The sequence below is a fragment of the Excalfactoria chinensis genome, chromosome 11 (genome assembly GCF_039878825.1).
Source record: "Excalfactoria chinensis isolate bCotChi1 chromosome 11, bCotChi1.hap2, whole genome shotgun sequence".
NCBI classification, from domain to species: Eukaryota; Metazoa; Chordata; class Aves; order Galliformes; family Phasianidae; genus Excalfactoria; species Excalfactoria chinensis.
The window spans coordinates 1,388,316-1,405,651 of NC_092835.1; the positions used below are offsets into that span (position 1 = coordinate 1,388,316).

At 45.6% G+C, this 17,336-nt stretch overlaps 1 protein-coding gene across 1 annotated transcript in view; it reads left to right on the forward strand.

Annotated features, from left to right (window-relative positions):
• Positions 1 to 17,336, forward strand: part of GALNS (galactosamine (N-acetyl)-6-sulfatase) — a 42,583-nt gene that overhangs the window by 10,080 nt on the left and 15,167 nt on the right. Inside the window, exons 6-11 of the mRNA XM_072346194.1 lie at positions 669 to 735; positions 881 to 1,008; positions 2,014 to 2,153; positions 3,281 to 3,384; positions 9,055 to 9,191; positions 11,799 to 11,901. Coding sequence (XP_072202295.1) covers positions 669 to 735; positions 881 to 1,008; positions 2,014 to 2,153; positions 3,281 to 3,384; positions 9,055 to 9,191; positions 11,799 to 11,901 — 679 coding nt within the window. The remainder of the gene's footprint in view (positions 1 to 668; positions 736 to 880; positions 1,009 to 2,013; positions 2,154 to 3,280; positions 3,385 to 9,054; positions 9,192 to 11,798; positions 11,902 to 17,336) is intronic.

The window sequence follows — 17,336 nt, forward strand, 5'->3', positions numbered from 1 at the left end:
TTGCTTATCCTGTTGCGCCCGGAGGCTTCCTGTGATGATTTCATTCCACTGCTTCTCTTGGAAGCTGCTTCCACTCAGGACTGAAAGGCTGCTTTCTTCCTCCTCTCCTTGCTTTGTAGTAACCTCTGTTTGTGCAAGTGTGCAGCCTGTACCGTTCTCACTCTTTGCTTTTGTGCCCGGTGTCATCTCTTTTCACTTGCTGTTATTCTCCTGAGGACTGCCACCTGCCCTTCTTTGCTTAATTGCTGTCTGAAGACACGTCAAGGACAACGTGTTTGGAGCAGCCCACGTTGTGATTCCAGGGCTGCTCTGTCTCCCTGAACATTTTAGAGTACTTCTAAAAGCATCACTCATGTCAGACAGCTCTCAACTGAAGGAGCAGTGCCATAAGGTTATTATGTGTGCTGCCCCTATTCTCAGAGCTCACAGTGAGCAATCAGTGGCTCGGGTTTGTCCAAATCTTGCAGTCATCATTAGTTAGAATCTGGTCATTTCACTGCTTTCTACCATAATTAGAAATAGGATGACGCTGCTTTTAATACCTGAACAGAGTTGGTTGGTTACCTAACTGAGGATTCCACCTGCTGTGTCGTTAATGGCATGGGGAGCATTTTTGTGTTGCGGATTCCTTCGGATTTGTTCTTTTATTTCTCTCTGATTCTTTATAGATACTATGAAGATTTCAAAATCGACCTGAAGACGGGTGAAGCCAACTTGACTCAGATCTACCTACAGGTACGGTTTATTTTAGTGCTGGTTTCTAACCCGCAGTGACTTTATGGTTGTTTTTCTATTGGTTTTTGGTTGTGTTTTTTTGTTTTGAAGAGACCTGGATGACAGGAGGCAATTCTGTTGCATTCCTTTTTATTGTTGTTTACAGGAAGCTCTCGATTTCATTAGCAAGCAGCAGGCCAGCCAGCAGCCGTTCTTTTTATACTGGGCAATCGATGCCACTCATGCTCCTGTTTATGCTTCCAAACATTTCTTGGGCACTAGTCAGAGAGGACGGTGAGTCTTATTTTTGTGTGTTCTTTGGGTTGTTTTTTTTTTTTCCTATTTTATTAGTTAATACCTCATGCTGGGGAAGTGTAAAGCCTCAGTGACATTCATTAGATCATAGAATCGTAATCATAGAATGGCCTGCGTTGAAAAGGACAATGATCATCCAGTTCCAACCCCCTGCTATGTGCAGGGTCACCAACCAGCAGCCCAGGCTGCCCAGAGCCACATCCAGCCTGGCCTTGAATGCCTGCAGGGATGGGGCATCCACAGCCTCCTTGGGCAACCTGTTCCCACCCTCTGTGTTCTTATAACCAAGTACATAGATAGTTCCTCAAAAGTACACGTGCATGTGTTAGTGAAGACTTTGCTTGGGTTGTACTTGAATGTTTTTCCTATAATCATAACTGAAGATCACACAACTAAAATGGGAGTGGGAAGTCTAAGCTCCTTTGCCAGTTGTGTAAGTGCTGTGTGTGGCATTATGATTTCTGGAAGGCTTTTGTATGATTAGTGTCTGTTTTAAAGGCTTATAAATCAGAGCAGCAAGTAGAGAAAAGCGTGTTTGAAAAACACAGTTAACAGGAGGTGAGAGTAACTCTGCAGCCATGATGAGCCTCGCTTCTCAGGATGCAATTTCAAACCAATATCAAAACTCAAAATGGAGTTATTAGCTTTAGGACTATGGCAAAGGGATATTGCCTGTGTCTGAGAACCTCAATAGTGAAATATTTATCACTTCTAGTTTCTGTCCAGGGGTGGCTCAGAGCTGAGCAAATTCTGACTCTTAATATCCAGGAGAAGCTGCTCTGGGCAGGTATGAGGCACAGGCTTTGCAGTGACACTGATAAAACTTTTATTGCAGTGCCCGCTGCACGAGGAAAGTGTTTCTTTTCACAGAACAGGTTTAAAATGTGCTCGCTAAAAGCATTGTGGCTTTTTTCACTATATTATGCTGTGTGAGTCTTTTCCTCTTTTGCTGCCTTTAATGTTTTACATTTACTTTTGCTTCAGATATGGGGATGCTGTGCGGGAAATTGATGATAGCATTGGAAAAATCCTAAAGCATCTTCAGAAGCTGGGTATCAGTGAGAACACTTTTGTGTTTTTCACCTCTGATAATGGGGCTGCTCTCATTTCAGCTCCTAAACAAGGTGAGCCTCAAATTAACAAAGCTGGACCGCAGTTATGAGCTCAAGGCTTATATCTTCATGTCTGAGGGAGAAGAGAGATCTGTACCTGGGAGTTTCCCTCATTCTCTGTGCAATTAGGTGGAGCCTCAGAGTTTATAGCACTCACATTTAGAGTGAATTCTGCTCACATTCCTTCTTTCAGGGGACTGTTGGAGGAGGTATGCTCAGCTAGGTGGAATTTGTGCTGAACCTGGTGTAGCTGGTCACTTGTATGCTTTACCACTTTGCACTGACAGTGGTTGGGTAGATTTTAATTAGGCCCAAGCACAATAACTTAGCAGGACTTTTATTCTCCGTCTGCCAAACGTTGATTTGTGCATCTAAGTAATGACAGAGTTCGGGAGCCCCTTCTTCTTTAAAAAGATCAGGAAGAAAAGCTATTTTTGTTTTCCTTTGTTTAAATGATTGTTTCTCCCGGAGTCATTGCAAATTGATTTTATAACCCACTCCCTTCTATTTGGAGGCAAACTGTCTCGTGGTTATTAGACCACAGAGCAGGGAGTATCCTGAGCTCTGATGTCAGCTGAGCCACTGTGTTTGACTTTGTGTGACCTGGAATCAGCCTGTTTGTTCTTCAGTAAGCTCTGCTGCAAGGCTGGGTGAAAAACCCAGGCATTCCTGCAAATCACTTGCTATCTCTGAGAGAGGACATTCAGGGAATGCATGATTACTTTTTTTTTTGTTCTCATTTCTGCATCTAATGCTGCTCTGGTACTGTTAAAGGTTATGAGGAGAACAGTCTTTCTTGTCAATGTATTAGATTTCTTAAGTTGCAAACAGCAGTTAACACCCTTAAAGGGAAGGAAGATACCTCAAAGTCTTTTCTGTGTCTTCTTTGTTCAGTAGATGGCAAGTAGTGTTTAGCTGTTTCTCCCTGTGCCAAAATGACACTCCTAAAATTCATCATAAAGGGATTTAAAACAAACAAACAATCAACAAAATCAACTCTGGATGTATTATTTGAAGAATGATTCACGCAGAAATGGAAACTTGTTTATGAGTAGCCTACACATTTCCTAGTTGACAGTGTTCCTTTGTTGTGTGCTATTGGCGTGCAGGGGGGGTTGTGACATCGTTTCTTTCTCCAGGAGGAAGCAACGGTCCTTTTCTCTGTGGCAAACAAACAACCTTTGAAGGTGGCATGAGAGAGCCAGCTATTGCTTGGTGGCCTGGACATATACCTGCAGGAGGAGTGAGTATCTCTTAGCAGCTCTGATCTGGTTTGAGTGGACAGAAGTGAACTCAGTGGGCTTTTAGGTCAGACTTGTAGCGTTTCAGTCCTGATACTTGTCTAAATAAGGAGCTGGTGGCTGCTTCCACAGCACCATCCCTCTCCATTATTGCAAATTTGCAACTGCTGTGCCTATGGTAAGCACTTCTGGGAAGCACTGTGTGTTCTGGCCTTTCTGTCTTCATAGTTCAAACCCTTTACTCTTTTGGACCACAGTAGTTTTAGTGGGTTACATATTTGAACAAGCTGAAGTGTAAACACACATTTGTACATCCCAGTCTAGAGCACGAGCGTGTTGCCTGCGCACACCCTCTGCACTTCAAAGTATCAAGTGATTTGACCCTCGCAGCTCCCACTTTGGTGTGTGATGAAAGTTCCACTCGGGGAGGTCTAGATACCAGAATATTGCTCCTATCTGCCTGTACACAAATTCAGATAACCATCACTTCAAAATAATCCTCTGGTGACACTGCCAGCCTCTCTTGTCCCAGTTCTCATTAAAGAAAGATGCAATCAATTCTTCTGCAGGCAGGGTTCCTAGTAAATAATACAGATTCCCTCCCCTTTGTGAGCATCTCTCATCCCTGAAGAAAGTGATACTTCATTAGCTGGGCACTGAGCTTAAAACTGCGAACTATTCATAAAGAGAATATCTATTTTTCGAAGTCGCATTCTTTTTCAGTGGCTTAATTGATCATGGATAATGACAGTTTACTGTTTGCATTGTGGAGGATGCCATCAGATATCCCAGATCCGCAGCTGAGGGCAGAAGGGTGGTTTGGTTTCCTCATTTTTAAGGAATTCACAAAGCCTACTTGGGATGTTTTATTATGATTTTTTTTTTTTTAATCTGAAATGAAAACAGCCTTTTTGTTTAAATTTAAACATTTCCATAAAGTCTTTACGAGCCAAGTACAACAGCCTGGGGCTGGCATAGGAGAACATGAGACTGAAGCCGACTGTTTTGTTTTCCATGTCCAAACTGGATAATGTGCTAAAAGTAAACATGCATTCTAAATGGGAACAAGCAAATACCGAATTTAAGCATTCTTTCCATTGTATTAACTCCAACGATAATTAGGAACACAAGCAAAGAAATCTGGAGGCCAGTTCATTTTCTGAGCGTAACATCCCCATACCACACTCGCAGTGGTAGTACTGAGTGTAGGGTAGCTTTCTGTTGCAAGAAGCAGTCTCGGTAGCCTGGTGTGATGTGTGGCTTCCTGCATGAGGTGACAGCTGAAGCTGTGTGAGTTTCTGTGAGCAGACATCGGGTGCACCGGCTGATGTTGTGCTGCAAGGAGCATGTGTGTGCTCAGCAAGCTGGAGCGTGTGCTGAAGGAGCATTGGGCAGGTGTGTGCCCAAGAACCCACTCCTGCACCACTATTGGTATCATCCTTGGCACTTAAACACGTGCTTAAATCCGAATTCTCCTTATGCTGGGCTCCAGTCTGGAGCTGTCGGCCAGATGCCTGTGCTTGCAGGTGTTACACTTCACTCGAGCACCCTGAGAAGCCTGTTCTGAACAGCGTGCTCAGGATGCGTTGCTTTGCTTTGAGCTGTACCCCAATATGGCACTGCTGCAGATAAGTAAGTATGTGACATCTACTTACATGTCTTTTCTGCTTGCATTCTTGCCATCGAGGCTCCAGCAGTGATACCCACAGGAGCACTAACTGCAGGTGAGAGGTTTGCCATTGCTTCTGTGAAATACAGCTTAGTCTGTGCAAGCATGTAGTGTGCCTGTAGTTCCTGCTTCTTATCGGCCTCTTTGGAAGTAGCGAGTGAAGAGACGTGTTTCTTGGTATGCTTTTGGCTTCGTTCTGGTATCTTACAGAGAATGTGGCTTCAACGTCATCTTGATTGTGAGTTGAAACCCATCTGAGTCTTGTGTTGTCCATGCAAAACATGGAAAGACAGCTTCCAAGTGTCTCACCGCACTCCCTTTTTGAATGAGCAGAAGGAAACAAAGGCTTGGGTGCCCTGAACCAGGGTGGAAGCGGAGGGCTTCCCAGGAGTGCCAAAGGACCTGCTCCTCTGTCCTGCGCTGGGATTGCTCTGTTCCAGCCATGGAGGTTTTGCAGAGCAAACATTGGGCCAGCAGCCATCTCAATTGGCACAGCTGCAGCCAGCAAAAGCAGACGTGTGCCTCTGGCCTGTGCAATCCAGCTATTGGCTGGAAGGCTCATCCCGCTGATGGACTCCGGCAGTCTCCTCGTCATCTCATTGATATCTATGTTTTGTTCGGTTTCTGTGAAAGGGCGCAGCTTGTTTAACCGAAGGAGCGCCTTTTTACATAAACAAAAGAAGTGAGGTGACAGGATCGCTGGCGCTTGACAGGACGTCGATAGAGGTTGGGGGTAATCGGCGCGGTTGGCTGATTCGCAGTTATTTTGGGGAGAGGGGTGCCTTGGGAGTCTGTGTTGCTCTTGGCATCAACATTCAGTAATTCAGGTCCCCCGTCAGGAATATTTATTCACAGGAAAACAGCCTTTCTGCAGTTTCTTCCTCAGCGGTGTTTTCCAGGTGAATTCACATCAAATCAGCATTTCCCGCATCGCATCTGCCTTCTGGAAGGATCCAGCTGGAAAAAAAAAAAGGAAAGAAAGAAAAAAGAATCCTATTCTGTTGGTATTTGCATCCTCCTCTCTTCCCTCGCCCTCCTCCCTTTCCTCTCTCGTGCCTGCTTCCTGAAGGAGAAAAGAACATATCAACCCAAAGACAGCATTGCAACCTTTTCTTCGCTATCTCCCGTGGGGCGCAAATTGAAATTGAATTAGACAGGGATATCAGGTCTGCTCGCTGTGATAACTGTAAAAGGATTTTATTTAAAAACACCCTGACATTTGTTCACCCAGTTTCAAATATTTAGCTTTCCTCCTTTCCCATTCCTGGCGGGGGCGACTTTATTAATTGTCGCCTTTGATTCAGAGTTAAAGCTTGAAAGCCCTGATAACGGCACTGGTGACTATTTCTTCTAGCGACGTGGCCCACAGCAAAAGGATTTCATTTTCTTAAAGACGTTCTGTGTATACTGAGAGTTTATTAAAAAGAAGGGGGAGGAAGAAGGGGGGGAAAAATCCGTTCTTACGTGCGTAATGCCGGCTGTTTCTCGCTGATACAAGCAATATCTGATCTCACTCTTTCTTATATATTATTTATTTTCTCCGGGCTGTTGCCCTCTCTGGATTTTTCTTTTTCTTTTTAGGCGACTAAAATGAAAGAGCACTGTTGACAGGAGAAAATGGTAATTTTAATTTTTTTATTTTTTTATTATTATTTTTTCCTCTGAAAATACTTCAAAGTTTTATATAAATATTAACCTTTCCCCCCCTTCCACCCTCCCCCCGTTCTACAATGCGGTGCTGCAGAGCACAGATAAATCCAAGTGGCTGTGGCACGGGCATTTAATTTCCTTAAGAAGTTTTCTCTGCTTCATGGAAAAATGTAGTCTGAGACCAGAAACGTAATTGGATGATTAAAGAGAGTCATCCACGTCTGGTTATGGTTAATAAGGAGCGGGTACAAGGAGGCTGTGGTGGCCCCACAGGGTTGTCACAATGCGATATATAAATTAGGTGATATTAGAGGCACGAGGCTCAGGTCAGCAGCTGCCTCTTGCTGCTTGTTATCGAAAGATTGAGGCAAGGGGATGGAGCGACAACAAGGAAAGTGACTTTTGGATTTGCTGTAGAATTGCAAGGCCTCGTAACAAAAAGCCTCGGACGCTGTTCTGCCTGCCTGGTGTGGCAGGAGAAGGGAGCAGGCCTGTGCCATGTCTGCTCTGATTGGACTCTGAGCTCTGCACTTGCTGTTCTGCTGACCCCACAGCTCTCTTAAGGCTTGCTCGAGGTAAATTAGCCGGCAGATGAGCCTACAAGGGACTGAGCATCTCTGCTGAGATGCTGAGCTCTTGTAATCCCCTTTGACCTCAGGGAGAGAAGCTTTCCCAGCATCGGCGGCTCATGAATCTGTCTGGCTCTGGAAGGAGAGAGTTGATGCTTTCTGGGTTGTTGTTGTTTTTCTACATGCTGGTTTTTAGTATTTCAATGTTTTCTGCACACACACATAAGACCAGAGAGGAACCTCAGCGAGGGGACAGTCATGGGAGCATCCCAGTGTCTATGAATGAGGCTTCACAGCTAATGCCCAAGGCCTTGCCCAAGGCCTTCCCCAAGACATATCAATTGCCCTGCCTTCCTGGGCGAGGGTTCCTGTGCTCAGGGCTCCCTCTTGAAGCATCTTTGCACCTTGTTTGCTTCATAAGACTTGTGAGAAAGCATTCTCACATCCAGCATTCATATTACGTGTTCCTGCCAACACCTTTTGATGAATGAAAGCCATTACGGTTTGAAATTGCTGTAATCAAGTAATGCGATATTGTAATGTTCAACTTGTAATCAGTCCTCTGCATGCTGCTTTCTCAATTCTTCTGGTGTGTTTTTAACTTGCTAATTCTTCCTTTAGTCCCAGTATCCCAGGAGAAATAGCATTTTCCCTTCATTTTTTCTTTCCTCGGGAGCAAGGGAACCAAAATCTTGCAAATATTCATTAGCATGTTATCATTTATCATTGTTTTTTTAGTAATTAGTGTGGCCCTCAGGCTGGGGGTCTGTTATGGACAAGAAGGAGGATTCTGAGATAGAAAGGCTTTGCATTGTGATGTTCATGCTCATATCAGCAAGCTGCTAGGAAGTGGGTTTTGGTCACAGCGTGCTTCTGAAGTTACCACTGGGAGCTTGTATCAGATGGCGAGAAGGGCTCTGTTCACATCACATCTCGTGCTGGTGCATCCTGGTGCAAAGCATGCTTGCTCTTGGTTTGAATCTTATCCACTTCGGTGCAGTGTGCTGCTGGCTAATGAAACATCTGACAGCAGCCAGCTGTAGCTAACCCAAGGAGGATGGGAGCAAAGCTTCAGAAGGGATCAGTCAGAAGAGAACGTTTTTAGGACAAGACAGAGAGAGAGAAGTGTGGCTCCCAATTAAAGAAGAAAAAAATAAGAACAACAGCAAAAAGAAAAAAGAGGGGGGGGAAAGCTTTGCAAATCTCTGTTGGAACCAAAACCAGATGTTTTTCTCCCTTATTAAAATATATACTAAAAATACCACAACTTTACAGTTCTTGAATTGTTGGAAATGGTTTGCAGATGAAGTCATCAGGCTCTTTTTGTTGTTATCCATCTATCCCTGTGCTTTCTGTGCACGCTCTGAGGATATTCTGGAATACAGAGATGACCTGGGGAGGGAACAAATCAAGGACCTTTTTTTTTCTCCCCTTCCTTGTTTGAAGTGCTGATTTTTCAATCCACAAATGACTCAGAATTTGTTAAATGAGGTTGAACTGTGCAAAAAAAAAAACAACCACCAAACCCAACAAAAATGCTCCTTAGAGTTGGATACGTGGAGAGAAGTGAGAAGGAAAAGAGAGGAAAATGGAAGTGGAGAAGTATCGATCATCTCCTTTGTTATTCTAACATGAGGTTTGCTGGTGGCTGCAGCACTGCAAAGGGCGATGCTCTTCAAAGAGAGGTTCAGGAGGCAGAAGGTTTGCTATGGAGGAGGGCAGCCTCCTCCTGGATGGCTTTTACTGAAGGTCTTTTTGCAAAAGCATTTCTGTTGATGTTTCAGGTCAGTCGCCAGCTGGGCAGCGTGATGGATCTCTTCACCACCAGCCTCTCCCTGGTGGGTCTGCAGCCTCCGAGTGACAGACAGATTGACGGCATCGACCTTTTACCTGCCATCTTGCAGGGCAAGCTAATTGACAGGTCAGTTATGAGCCTGGAGCTCTGATCCTTGCCTCCGAACTGAAGTGGTGCCAAGCTTTGCCTTATTTTTGTTGTTGTTTTTCTTTGTTGTTTTTTAAATTGAGTTTACGGAATTACTTTATAAACTGAATAGATGCATCTTTGCTCCTAGCCGATGAAGTGAGGTGGCACCAGTGCATTAAATCCTCTGCTGGAGCAGGCAGAGGTGAGATTTCCTGACACACGACATATTGCTGTACGATGGAGTCTGGGGACAAATGCAGATGTCAGGGGGTTAGCGGGGATCCTTGGAACAGCATATGGCAACAAGGGAGATAAAAGCCTGCGAACTGTAGCCTGGGTAGGGGAAAATGCATTATTTATTACTGGAATAAACATCCAGGAGTATATTGGCTCTTTGCAGAGTGTATTTCTGGCTTGAGAGAGGCTGGAATTAAAGGCTGGGCTGCCGCAGGTGAACCAGAAGCCCACCTCTTCCCAAGGTCCTGTTTCTTTAGGTGCTTTTATAAAGGCGTGTTGGAATTAAAGAGCTGACATCCTTATATGAAGGAATACCGTTTGGGTGCAGATATGACAGCAAACATCCTTGGCTGTCACTGGGAGGCCTGGAGGTCAAGAGAGGCATTTTTGTTGAGGTTTGGTTAATTTGGCAGCCTGGGAAATCCTGAGTACAAACATATTCTTTGTTAGTGAGACAGCAAGGAAACATACACATGCAAAACATACTTGAATTCTTTTCTGCGTTGGATGTGAGCCTTTGTTCCACAGATCGTTGCTTATGTGCCTGTTAAAGCGAGAAGTATGTGTGCAGCATCACCTGAGAGCTCATCTGCTGGCTGACTGCAGGTCCTGCAAATACAACCTGCTACTTTGGTAGAGCTTTCTTATGTCAGCAAAAGAGGGGGGGGGGAAAGGCAATATCAGCCACCCATCTCTTACAGCAGTGCCATTCGTGTTGCTATAATAATTACTCAAGGTCTCGTGATGACTCTTTGTTTTCTCATTGATTTATTTTTTTTTCCCTATTTCTTTTTCCACCCCAAACCTGACTGGGACATCACAGTTCCCATTGCCCCAAGGCGTTTGGAGGGGATGCAGTTGTGGGGTTCTTTTTAAGTTTATAAAGGAAAACAAGTGAGAGGGCATGAAAGGAATTGGTGACAGTGGAACTTTCAGTATAAGCTGAAAGCCTTTTTCAACGATGGCAACGTTTGTTGTTGGGTTCTTTTTAATGCAAAACGTAACCTGTGTGCCTTCAGTCAGAGGGGCACATCGCAGCTTGTCGAGTAATCTGTGCTCATGGCAGATTTTTATGGAAAAAAGGAGACTGGCACGTTGGAGTGTGGCATGTTTGTTTGGGTTGTTTCGTTTTGTTCATGAAACTGGTTTAGATCAAGTCCTGCCTTTTGGCAGGCTTCTCAGGCTGCCTTTATTTCACGGGCACTTCAGGTGTTAGGATGCAGGACCAGGCACTGCTGGCAGCAGCATTTCCCCTTTGTTCATGAGTGGTTCTTAATGACAAAGGACAAAGACTCACTGTTTGTGCAGGGAACCTGCAGAGAAGGCTGCGGTGGTTTCAGAATGGAGGAGATCTAAAGCCACTCCTGTCGTTGGAATGCAGAGATTTTAACCTTATCTCATATTAAGGGACTGTGTTTTTTCCAGGTAGTGTCACCAGAGCCCATAGCCATTGCCTAGTGGTGTCTGAATCAAAGACAAAGGATGCTTATGCCCTTCCCAGTGCGATAAACAGCCCCGTGCTGTCCTCCTGCCAGCAGGCTGTCTCATGTCCTTGTGGGACAAACTGCGGCAGCCACTGAAACCTTTCTACTGCAGATAGACCATTTCAGTAGGAGTTTATACTGTTCCCTCAAATAATAAGAGCATGTTTTGAGGGACACCAAAGGGAGCACTGCTGGGATGCCCAGGAGGAAGAGTAGTGTGTGTACTTTGGATGTGGATCGTGCCCTCAGTGAGTTACATTTAGGGTTACTTTGGGGGAGAAGTTGAAGATTTCACCATGAGTTTCGATGACATAAAGGGCAATTCAGGGGAAAGTGAATGGGCAGGAGTTAAAAATGAAGCCTGTCTTGCTGCCAGGCTTTTTTTTTATCATATGGAGCTTTTCTGAGATGAAATCCCCAACAGGTCAGCATCTGGTGTCCCCCCCCAGCCATCCTGTGCCTCAAACAGGAGCAGCACGTATCTTGATGCTGCCATAAAGAGGAGTGTGAGCATCATATTCTCAGTGAATCCCCGTTTCTCTGGCAGACGCTCGCCACTTCTGAGACATTTGGTGTTTAAGTCGGCACGCTCTGTAGGAAATAACAGGGTCTGATAGTTCAAGGATTAACAATCACTGGCAGCCGAGCTGTATAATATTTCATTCTTGCGCCGTGTGAGCTCTCAACTTGATGAACACTTTAAAAAATGTTAATTGAAAACCTTGCAGTGGAGACTATTAGGAGGCAGCCTGTTTCTGACTGATAGCTGGATCGGAAGTCAGACGCCATTAAAGTGTTTGTCTCCCTTATCAGCAAGGCAGAGGCAGCAGCTGCCCAGGCTGGCGTGCTGGCATTTCTCATGCAGTTCTGCTCTCCCTTGCAGGCCCATATTCTATTATCGTGGCAACGAGATGATGGCGGTGAGAGTTGGGCTTTACAAGGCTCACTATTGGACCTGGAGCAACTCCTGGGAGGAGTACAGCAAGGTAACAGCACCCCGACCTGCACCTTCATCTCGTTCCTTCTGTCTTTTCCCAGTCATTCTCCTGGGGGGGGACGAAACCATTTAAAGAGGTGTTTTAACTGGGGGATGCCACAGAGCACTTACAAAGCAGCCTTTCATTCATAGCCTCTTAAGAGCTACCAGATCTCCAAAATCCAAGTGGGACTGGTGGCACCTGCACCCCTGTGCTGAATGAAGTCAGAGACAAGCAGAGGAAAGTGAGCAAAGCCTGACTTGTTCCAAGTGGGTGTTCCTTGAAGCATCACTTAATGCCCCTTAACGTTAAGCTTCATTCCCCAGAGTGCCCTGAGCTGTGGAAAGGGGGACAGGGATGTGCTGTTTTGTTGCTTTGTGGATTGTTTTTCTCTCTGAAAAGGAACAGCAGCCATCGAAAACAGTGCACTCCATATGTTTAACCTATTACCAGCACTTCTGCGAGCCCATATCGCTCTGTAAGATGTTTCACATTTTGTTTGCCAAATAGGCACCGCTTGTATAATTGTTCTGGCTGATCTTCTCACAATTAGATGTTAAACACTGTGATTTTTCTTCTTTTTGTGACTTCCTTGCCTCAGACCTGGGTACTGAACTCTGGGATGTATCTTGAATGGCAAGTTCACACGTGCTCCTTGCTGATTATACCTTCAGACATGAACTCAATGCATTATGGCACAGCTTTCAGCAGTTTTGACAGCAGGCTGGTATTGGGGAGGAATTCTTTGTGTGATTGAGGGTTTTTTTATGCCTTCCCCCCCCCCTTTAACTTATGGTGGGTCCTCAAGGCATCACAGGTGCAGAAATAAGTGCCAGTGACATTTGTGGATGTAAAAGTGCGTGGTTTCTTTCACTGGGATGTCCTGGGGGTAGAAGGAAAAGTGGGCTCTGAGGGAGTCGTTCACATTCAGGGCTGTAAATGTGTGCGTTTGTCTTTTTAAGGCTGCAGTGCTCCAGGAAGTTTCTGCTTTTCACACAGATTAGGAAGGAAAGTTGACTCTGAAAATGCACTGCACGCTCCGTGTCAGCCCTAATATTGCGCAGCTAAAAGGAGATAACGTGTTTGTATGTTAGTATGTGACTAAAGCACATGTGTCACACGTGACATAACGTGGAGGATTTTCCCTGTGTGAGAGGCACTGGGAGCTTATATGTTGGTGTGTAGAGCCATATGAATGGCCTTGGGGGCATGCTTGTCCCATGTGGATGGAAGATAATGTCGGACATGAATAATTGCTCTCCATGGTAATATATGCCCGTACACATACTTACATACCTTGTGTGGTCATAAATAAACGCCCGCATTGATCTGAACTTACTGGTACATGTCTGAGTATGTGTGTGGCTGTGATAATGGGGACCAGTTACTCATTTCAAACGCTCTCCTACTGTGAGAAATGGCAGTTGTGCAATTAAGGAATATTTATTCCTTTCTGAGCCGTTGTTTAACTGCTGTCTGATAAAAGTCAGCAATTATACTGTACATCAGAGAAAGGATTAAAAATTCACTCGCTTTCCTGCAGCTTGTATCACATGTGGTTGATGTGGGTAAAATTGGAGCACATTAGTGGACAGACTAGCCATTAACAACATGCAGAGGAAGCTGAGGCTGAAATTTGTTCCAATTCTCCTCATGTCCTCAAGCCATTAATTACAAGCTTTGCAAGTTTAAAAATAGAAAGAAATCCGAATGCGGAGCAGTTCTGCAGTTCTGAGCCTTGTTTGGAGACTTTTGTAATCTCACCTTCTGATACGAAGCCTCTTTTAGTGCCTGTTGTTCTCAGCTGTTTTGATATTGGACTGGAACTATTCGGCTGGAATCAAAAAGGCCAATTTGTTTGCTAATTCCCTTTGAAAAACGGATTTGCATACGTGTGTGTGTGGCATTAGGAGTTCTGTCTGTCGGCAGGCTTTGCTGTTCCATGCGTTTGATTTGCCATCCCGTTAGAGCTCTAGCTAACGAGGCCATGTCAGCTGTCTGATCTCTAGCTTGGGTCCTCGCCTCACTGTGAATCTGAACTTTCCAACGTGAAATTCTTCCTGTCTCAAGGGTCCTAACTCAGACATGGCATGAACAGATGTATCTGGCTGGCATGTCATTCGTTTGGAAGAGGCCTGAAGTTGGACAGATGTGTCCGAATGGCTTCCTGCACAGCTTTAAAAGGTTTGTTTTGTGGGTGGTTGAGTCTTGGGTCTGGGCACAGTCATGTCAGTTTAGGACTATCAACCCTTATGGGATTAACTAGAAAGAATGTGCAATTTTGGCCTCTAACCCAGAACGCTGTGCAATTGAATGTAGTATAAGTTAGTTAAGTAATAAAGTATGTATGTATAAATAAAAGTCTACCAGAGGGAAGCAGCCTGTGGAAAGCAAAGCCTTGGGAAGCATAACAAGCAGATGAATGCTTCTCTCCATATGGCACTTGGAGTATTTACACTGGACAGGTCCTGTGCAATCAGTGAACAGGTTTCTGGTTGTCCTAGACTCCCATGACATTAGCGTGCCCTCGCTGGTCTGCATCCTCTGCATTAATGGCTTGGTGCTGAAACCCGTCAGCTTTCACAAAGATGAAGTGTGTGGTTCTGTTCCTGTTGGAAGTGGAACAAACGGGTCATAGATTGGTGGACAACGACTGAAAGATAAATCTGTGTAGAATGTGTAGGATTCACTTAATCTGACCCAAGGTCTGTGGGACGTTTTCCACCATCACTGTGACGTGGCTTTGCAGCTCAGACTTCAAACTGCACCCAGGCAGAACTCAGCCACACTGCTGGCCTTTGCCAAGCCAGGGGCAGAAGGGCTGATGCTGCAGAGGAATGAGGAAGTAAGGAGAAGCCTGGGGAGCTCCCTTTCCTGTACAGCACAAGACACGCAGGACTCTTCTTGGATTGCAGAGTGCACAACAAATACTGTGTGAGGAGGTGATGTTTCATGCACTGCTGCTTTATTGCTGCTGGTGTTCATGGCAGTGTTGCTGGGTTTGCAGCTTCCTTTTGCTCAGAGTTGGTACTGTTAGCAGCTCTCTTGTCCTGTTGATCGAAGGGAGAGGGACGTGTAACCTTCCCCATTTGGAAGGAGAGGCCTGGAAGAGGAGAAAAATGGCTTTTCTTGATGGATTTACCCAAGTAGCCAGCAAGTCCTTCAGGAACTGCTTCGGGTAATGTTATGTCGAAGGGGTAGGAGAAAGGAAATTGCCATCTCTCTGCCTGCCACTGAGGCTATCCAGCAGAGAGCAGTCATTGTGCTTTCTGAGAGCTGAGATGCAAGAAAGGGGGAAAAAAAAATGAAATTAAGAGTGTGGAAAAAGCCCTTGGGGTCATTGGAGAGTGGCTGATAACATCAACCTTCCTGCTGTCAGCTTAGTATCTTGTTAGTAGCCTTCAGTGATTTTTTTACGGAGGGGCTCCTGCGTCTTTAAGCGATCGGTGGAGGTGCCTGCGAGGAGACCCTATTGTTTTAATGTGAAATGCCACCGGGGTTATTCCTGCTGCAGTCTGTCTGATTGCCCTTCTCCTCAACGCAGAGGGATCGATAAAGCCTTTTCTGCGAGGGGGATGTGAAGTCAAGTAGAACCTCACAAATAATGACATTTGATTGTGGTCCTCTGAGCGTATGAGCTAGCCATTGATCGCTGCTGCCTGAGAGCCGATGGGGGCTCACTGATCTGCCCATCTTTGGGGGTCTCTTCCAGACAGTTAACACATTAGAAGCAATTTTTGTTCAACAGGCCGCCGGAGCTCCGGGTTTTGTTGGGAGCTGCCATTGCAGCAGCGGCGCCGTGGCAAACAGCGAGCAACGTGCCTGGCTTTAATTAACCGCTGATCTTTTCTTCCTCTGATATGAATGCAGCTCTGGGTCTCGTGTGGTGGAATGGAAAGACATGACCAGCAGACAGCCCCCAGATTCTGTGCTGCCATCTAATTCTGCCTGTCAGATCGGAGTGAGCTGGGCCAGCGCCAGGGTGACGAATTGCCAGAGGGCTCACGTTGACACAAGTGGTGATTCCATCGCTTGGCGTGCAGCCCACGCTGGCAGCCAGCTGTATTTGTCTCATGTCTATATTGACATAGCATCTGTGGTCCATTTGCTCTGGAAATTGAAGCATAAGCTGTGCAACCGATTGCCACCAGGTCTTAGGGATGGAAAAACCATCCAGGTTACGTGATTGCTGGGAGGAAGGGCTGAAGGATGTGCTCGCCCAAGGGCTTCCCTGATGTGCAGGGGATGCTGCTTGGCTTTTTGTTTGAAGGAAAAGAAAACGATGGCTGGGATTGCTCCTCCAGCAGGCAGGTGCAGAACGCTGCTGGTGTCAGAGCTCTGGTGTGGGAGCTGAGATGCTTCTGTTCGCCATCTGATGCTCTTTGATTGGTTCCCTTAGAAAGCACAGAGCCGGTGTGCTCCAGATAGGATCTTCTGGCTTGGCTTGTGTGCTTTTGTAGTTGAGAAGGAAAGATCCAAGAGTTTGCCTAAACGCAGGGAGTGACCTTTCTGCTTTGTTTGATCAGCATTACTGTCAACATGCAAATTACCCTGGACTGTGTGCAGAGCGAGATAGAAGGCATGTGCTTTAACTGATCCCCTGCACGTTGTTACTAACAATCTGCCAAAGAAAGAGCTCCGGGTAAATAACAACACAGTGGAGGCTGAGCTTTTGTTCTCCTGGAGGAACGGGCAGGTGTCCCTCCTGCTCTTTGCTCTTCTTCACACCACACCATTTTATTTTCAAGCAAAGCTGCCATCCTGTTGGCACTGTGGAGTAAACAAGGAGATCTCTCTGCTTCTTATGGTTCAAGGTGGCTTTTGCTCCAGATGAGAGTTGGACACTTCTGTATTTACTGTTAAAGCCTGCAGCGTCCTTAGGGTCTGTGGGGCATGTTGTCAGTTCAGGCTTTTACAAGAAAAAGAAAAAAGAGTTATTTAATGATTTCGAGTTATCTGTTAGTGACCTTCACCAACAGAAGTGCTCAAGAGGAGGAGACTCCCCTTCCTCACCAGACCTGCTGCCTTTCAGCCTGCATGTGGGGCAGCAGAGCTGTTTCCCTCCTGCCCTGCAGGGCAGCTCCTTCTCTCCTGCCAGAGATGGACACAAGGAGTTTGGGCACATCCCTCTGCCCCAGCTCCCAGCAGCACACATGACCAAATCCTCATGCTTTCCAAGCAGCTAAAGGCATTGTCCAGATGCTCCAGAGTGTGGATTGCCTCATCTTTAAATACTCCTCAAATCCCAAGCAGATTTAGTTTATTCTGGTTTTGCTCCAGAAATTAAAAGCAATCTGGACATGAGGATCCCAGACTTTCAGCTTAGTGGTGTAACTGATTTTTTTTCTACTTTCCATCCTGAGAACTGAAAATGCTTTGAGATAAGAAGCAGAGCGAAGTAGAGCTTGTGGGTGATAAGTTCAATATTCTTTCCTGCCACGTGT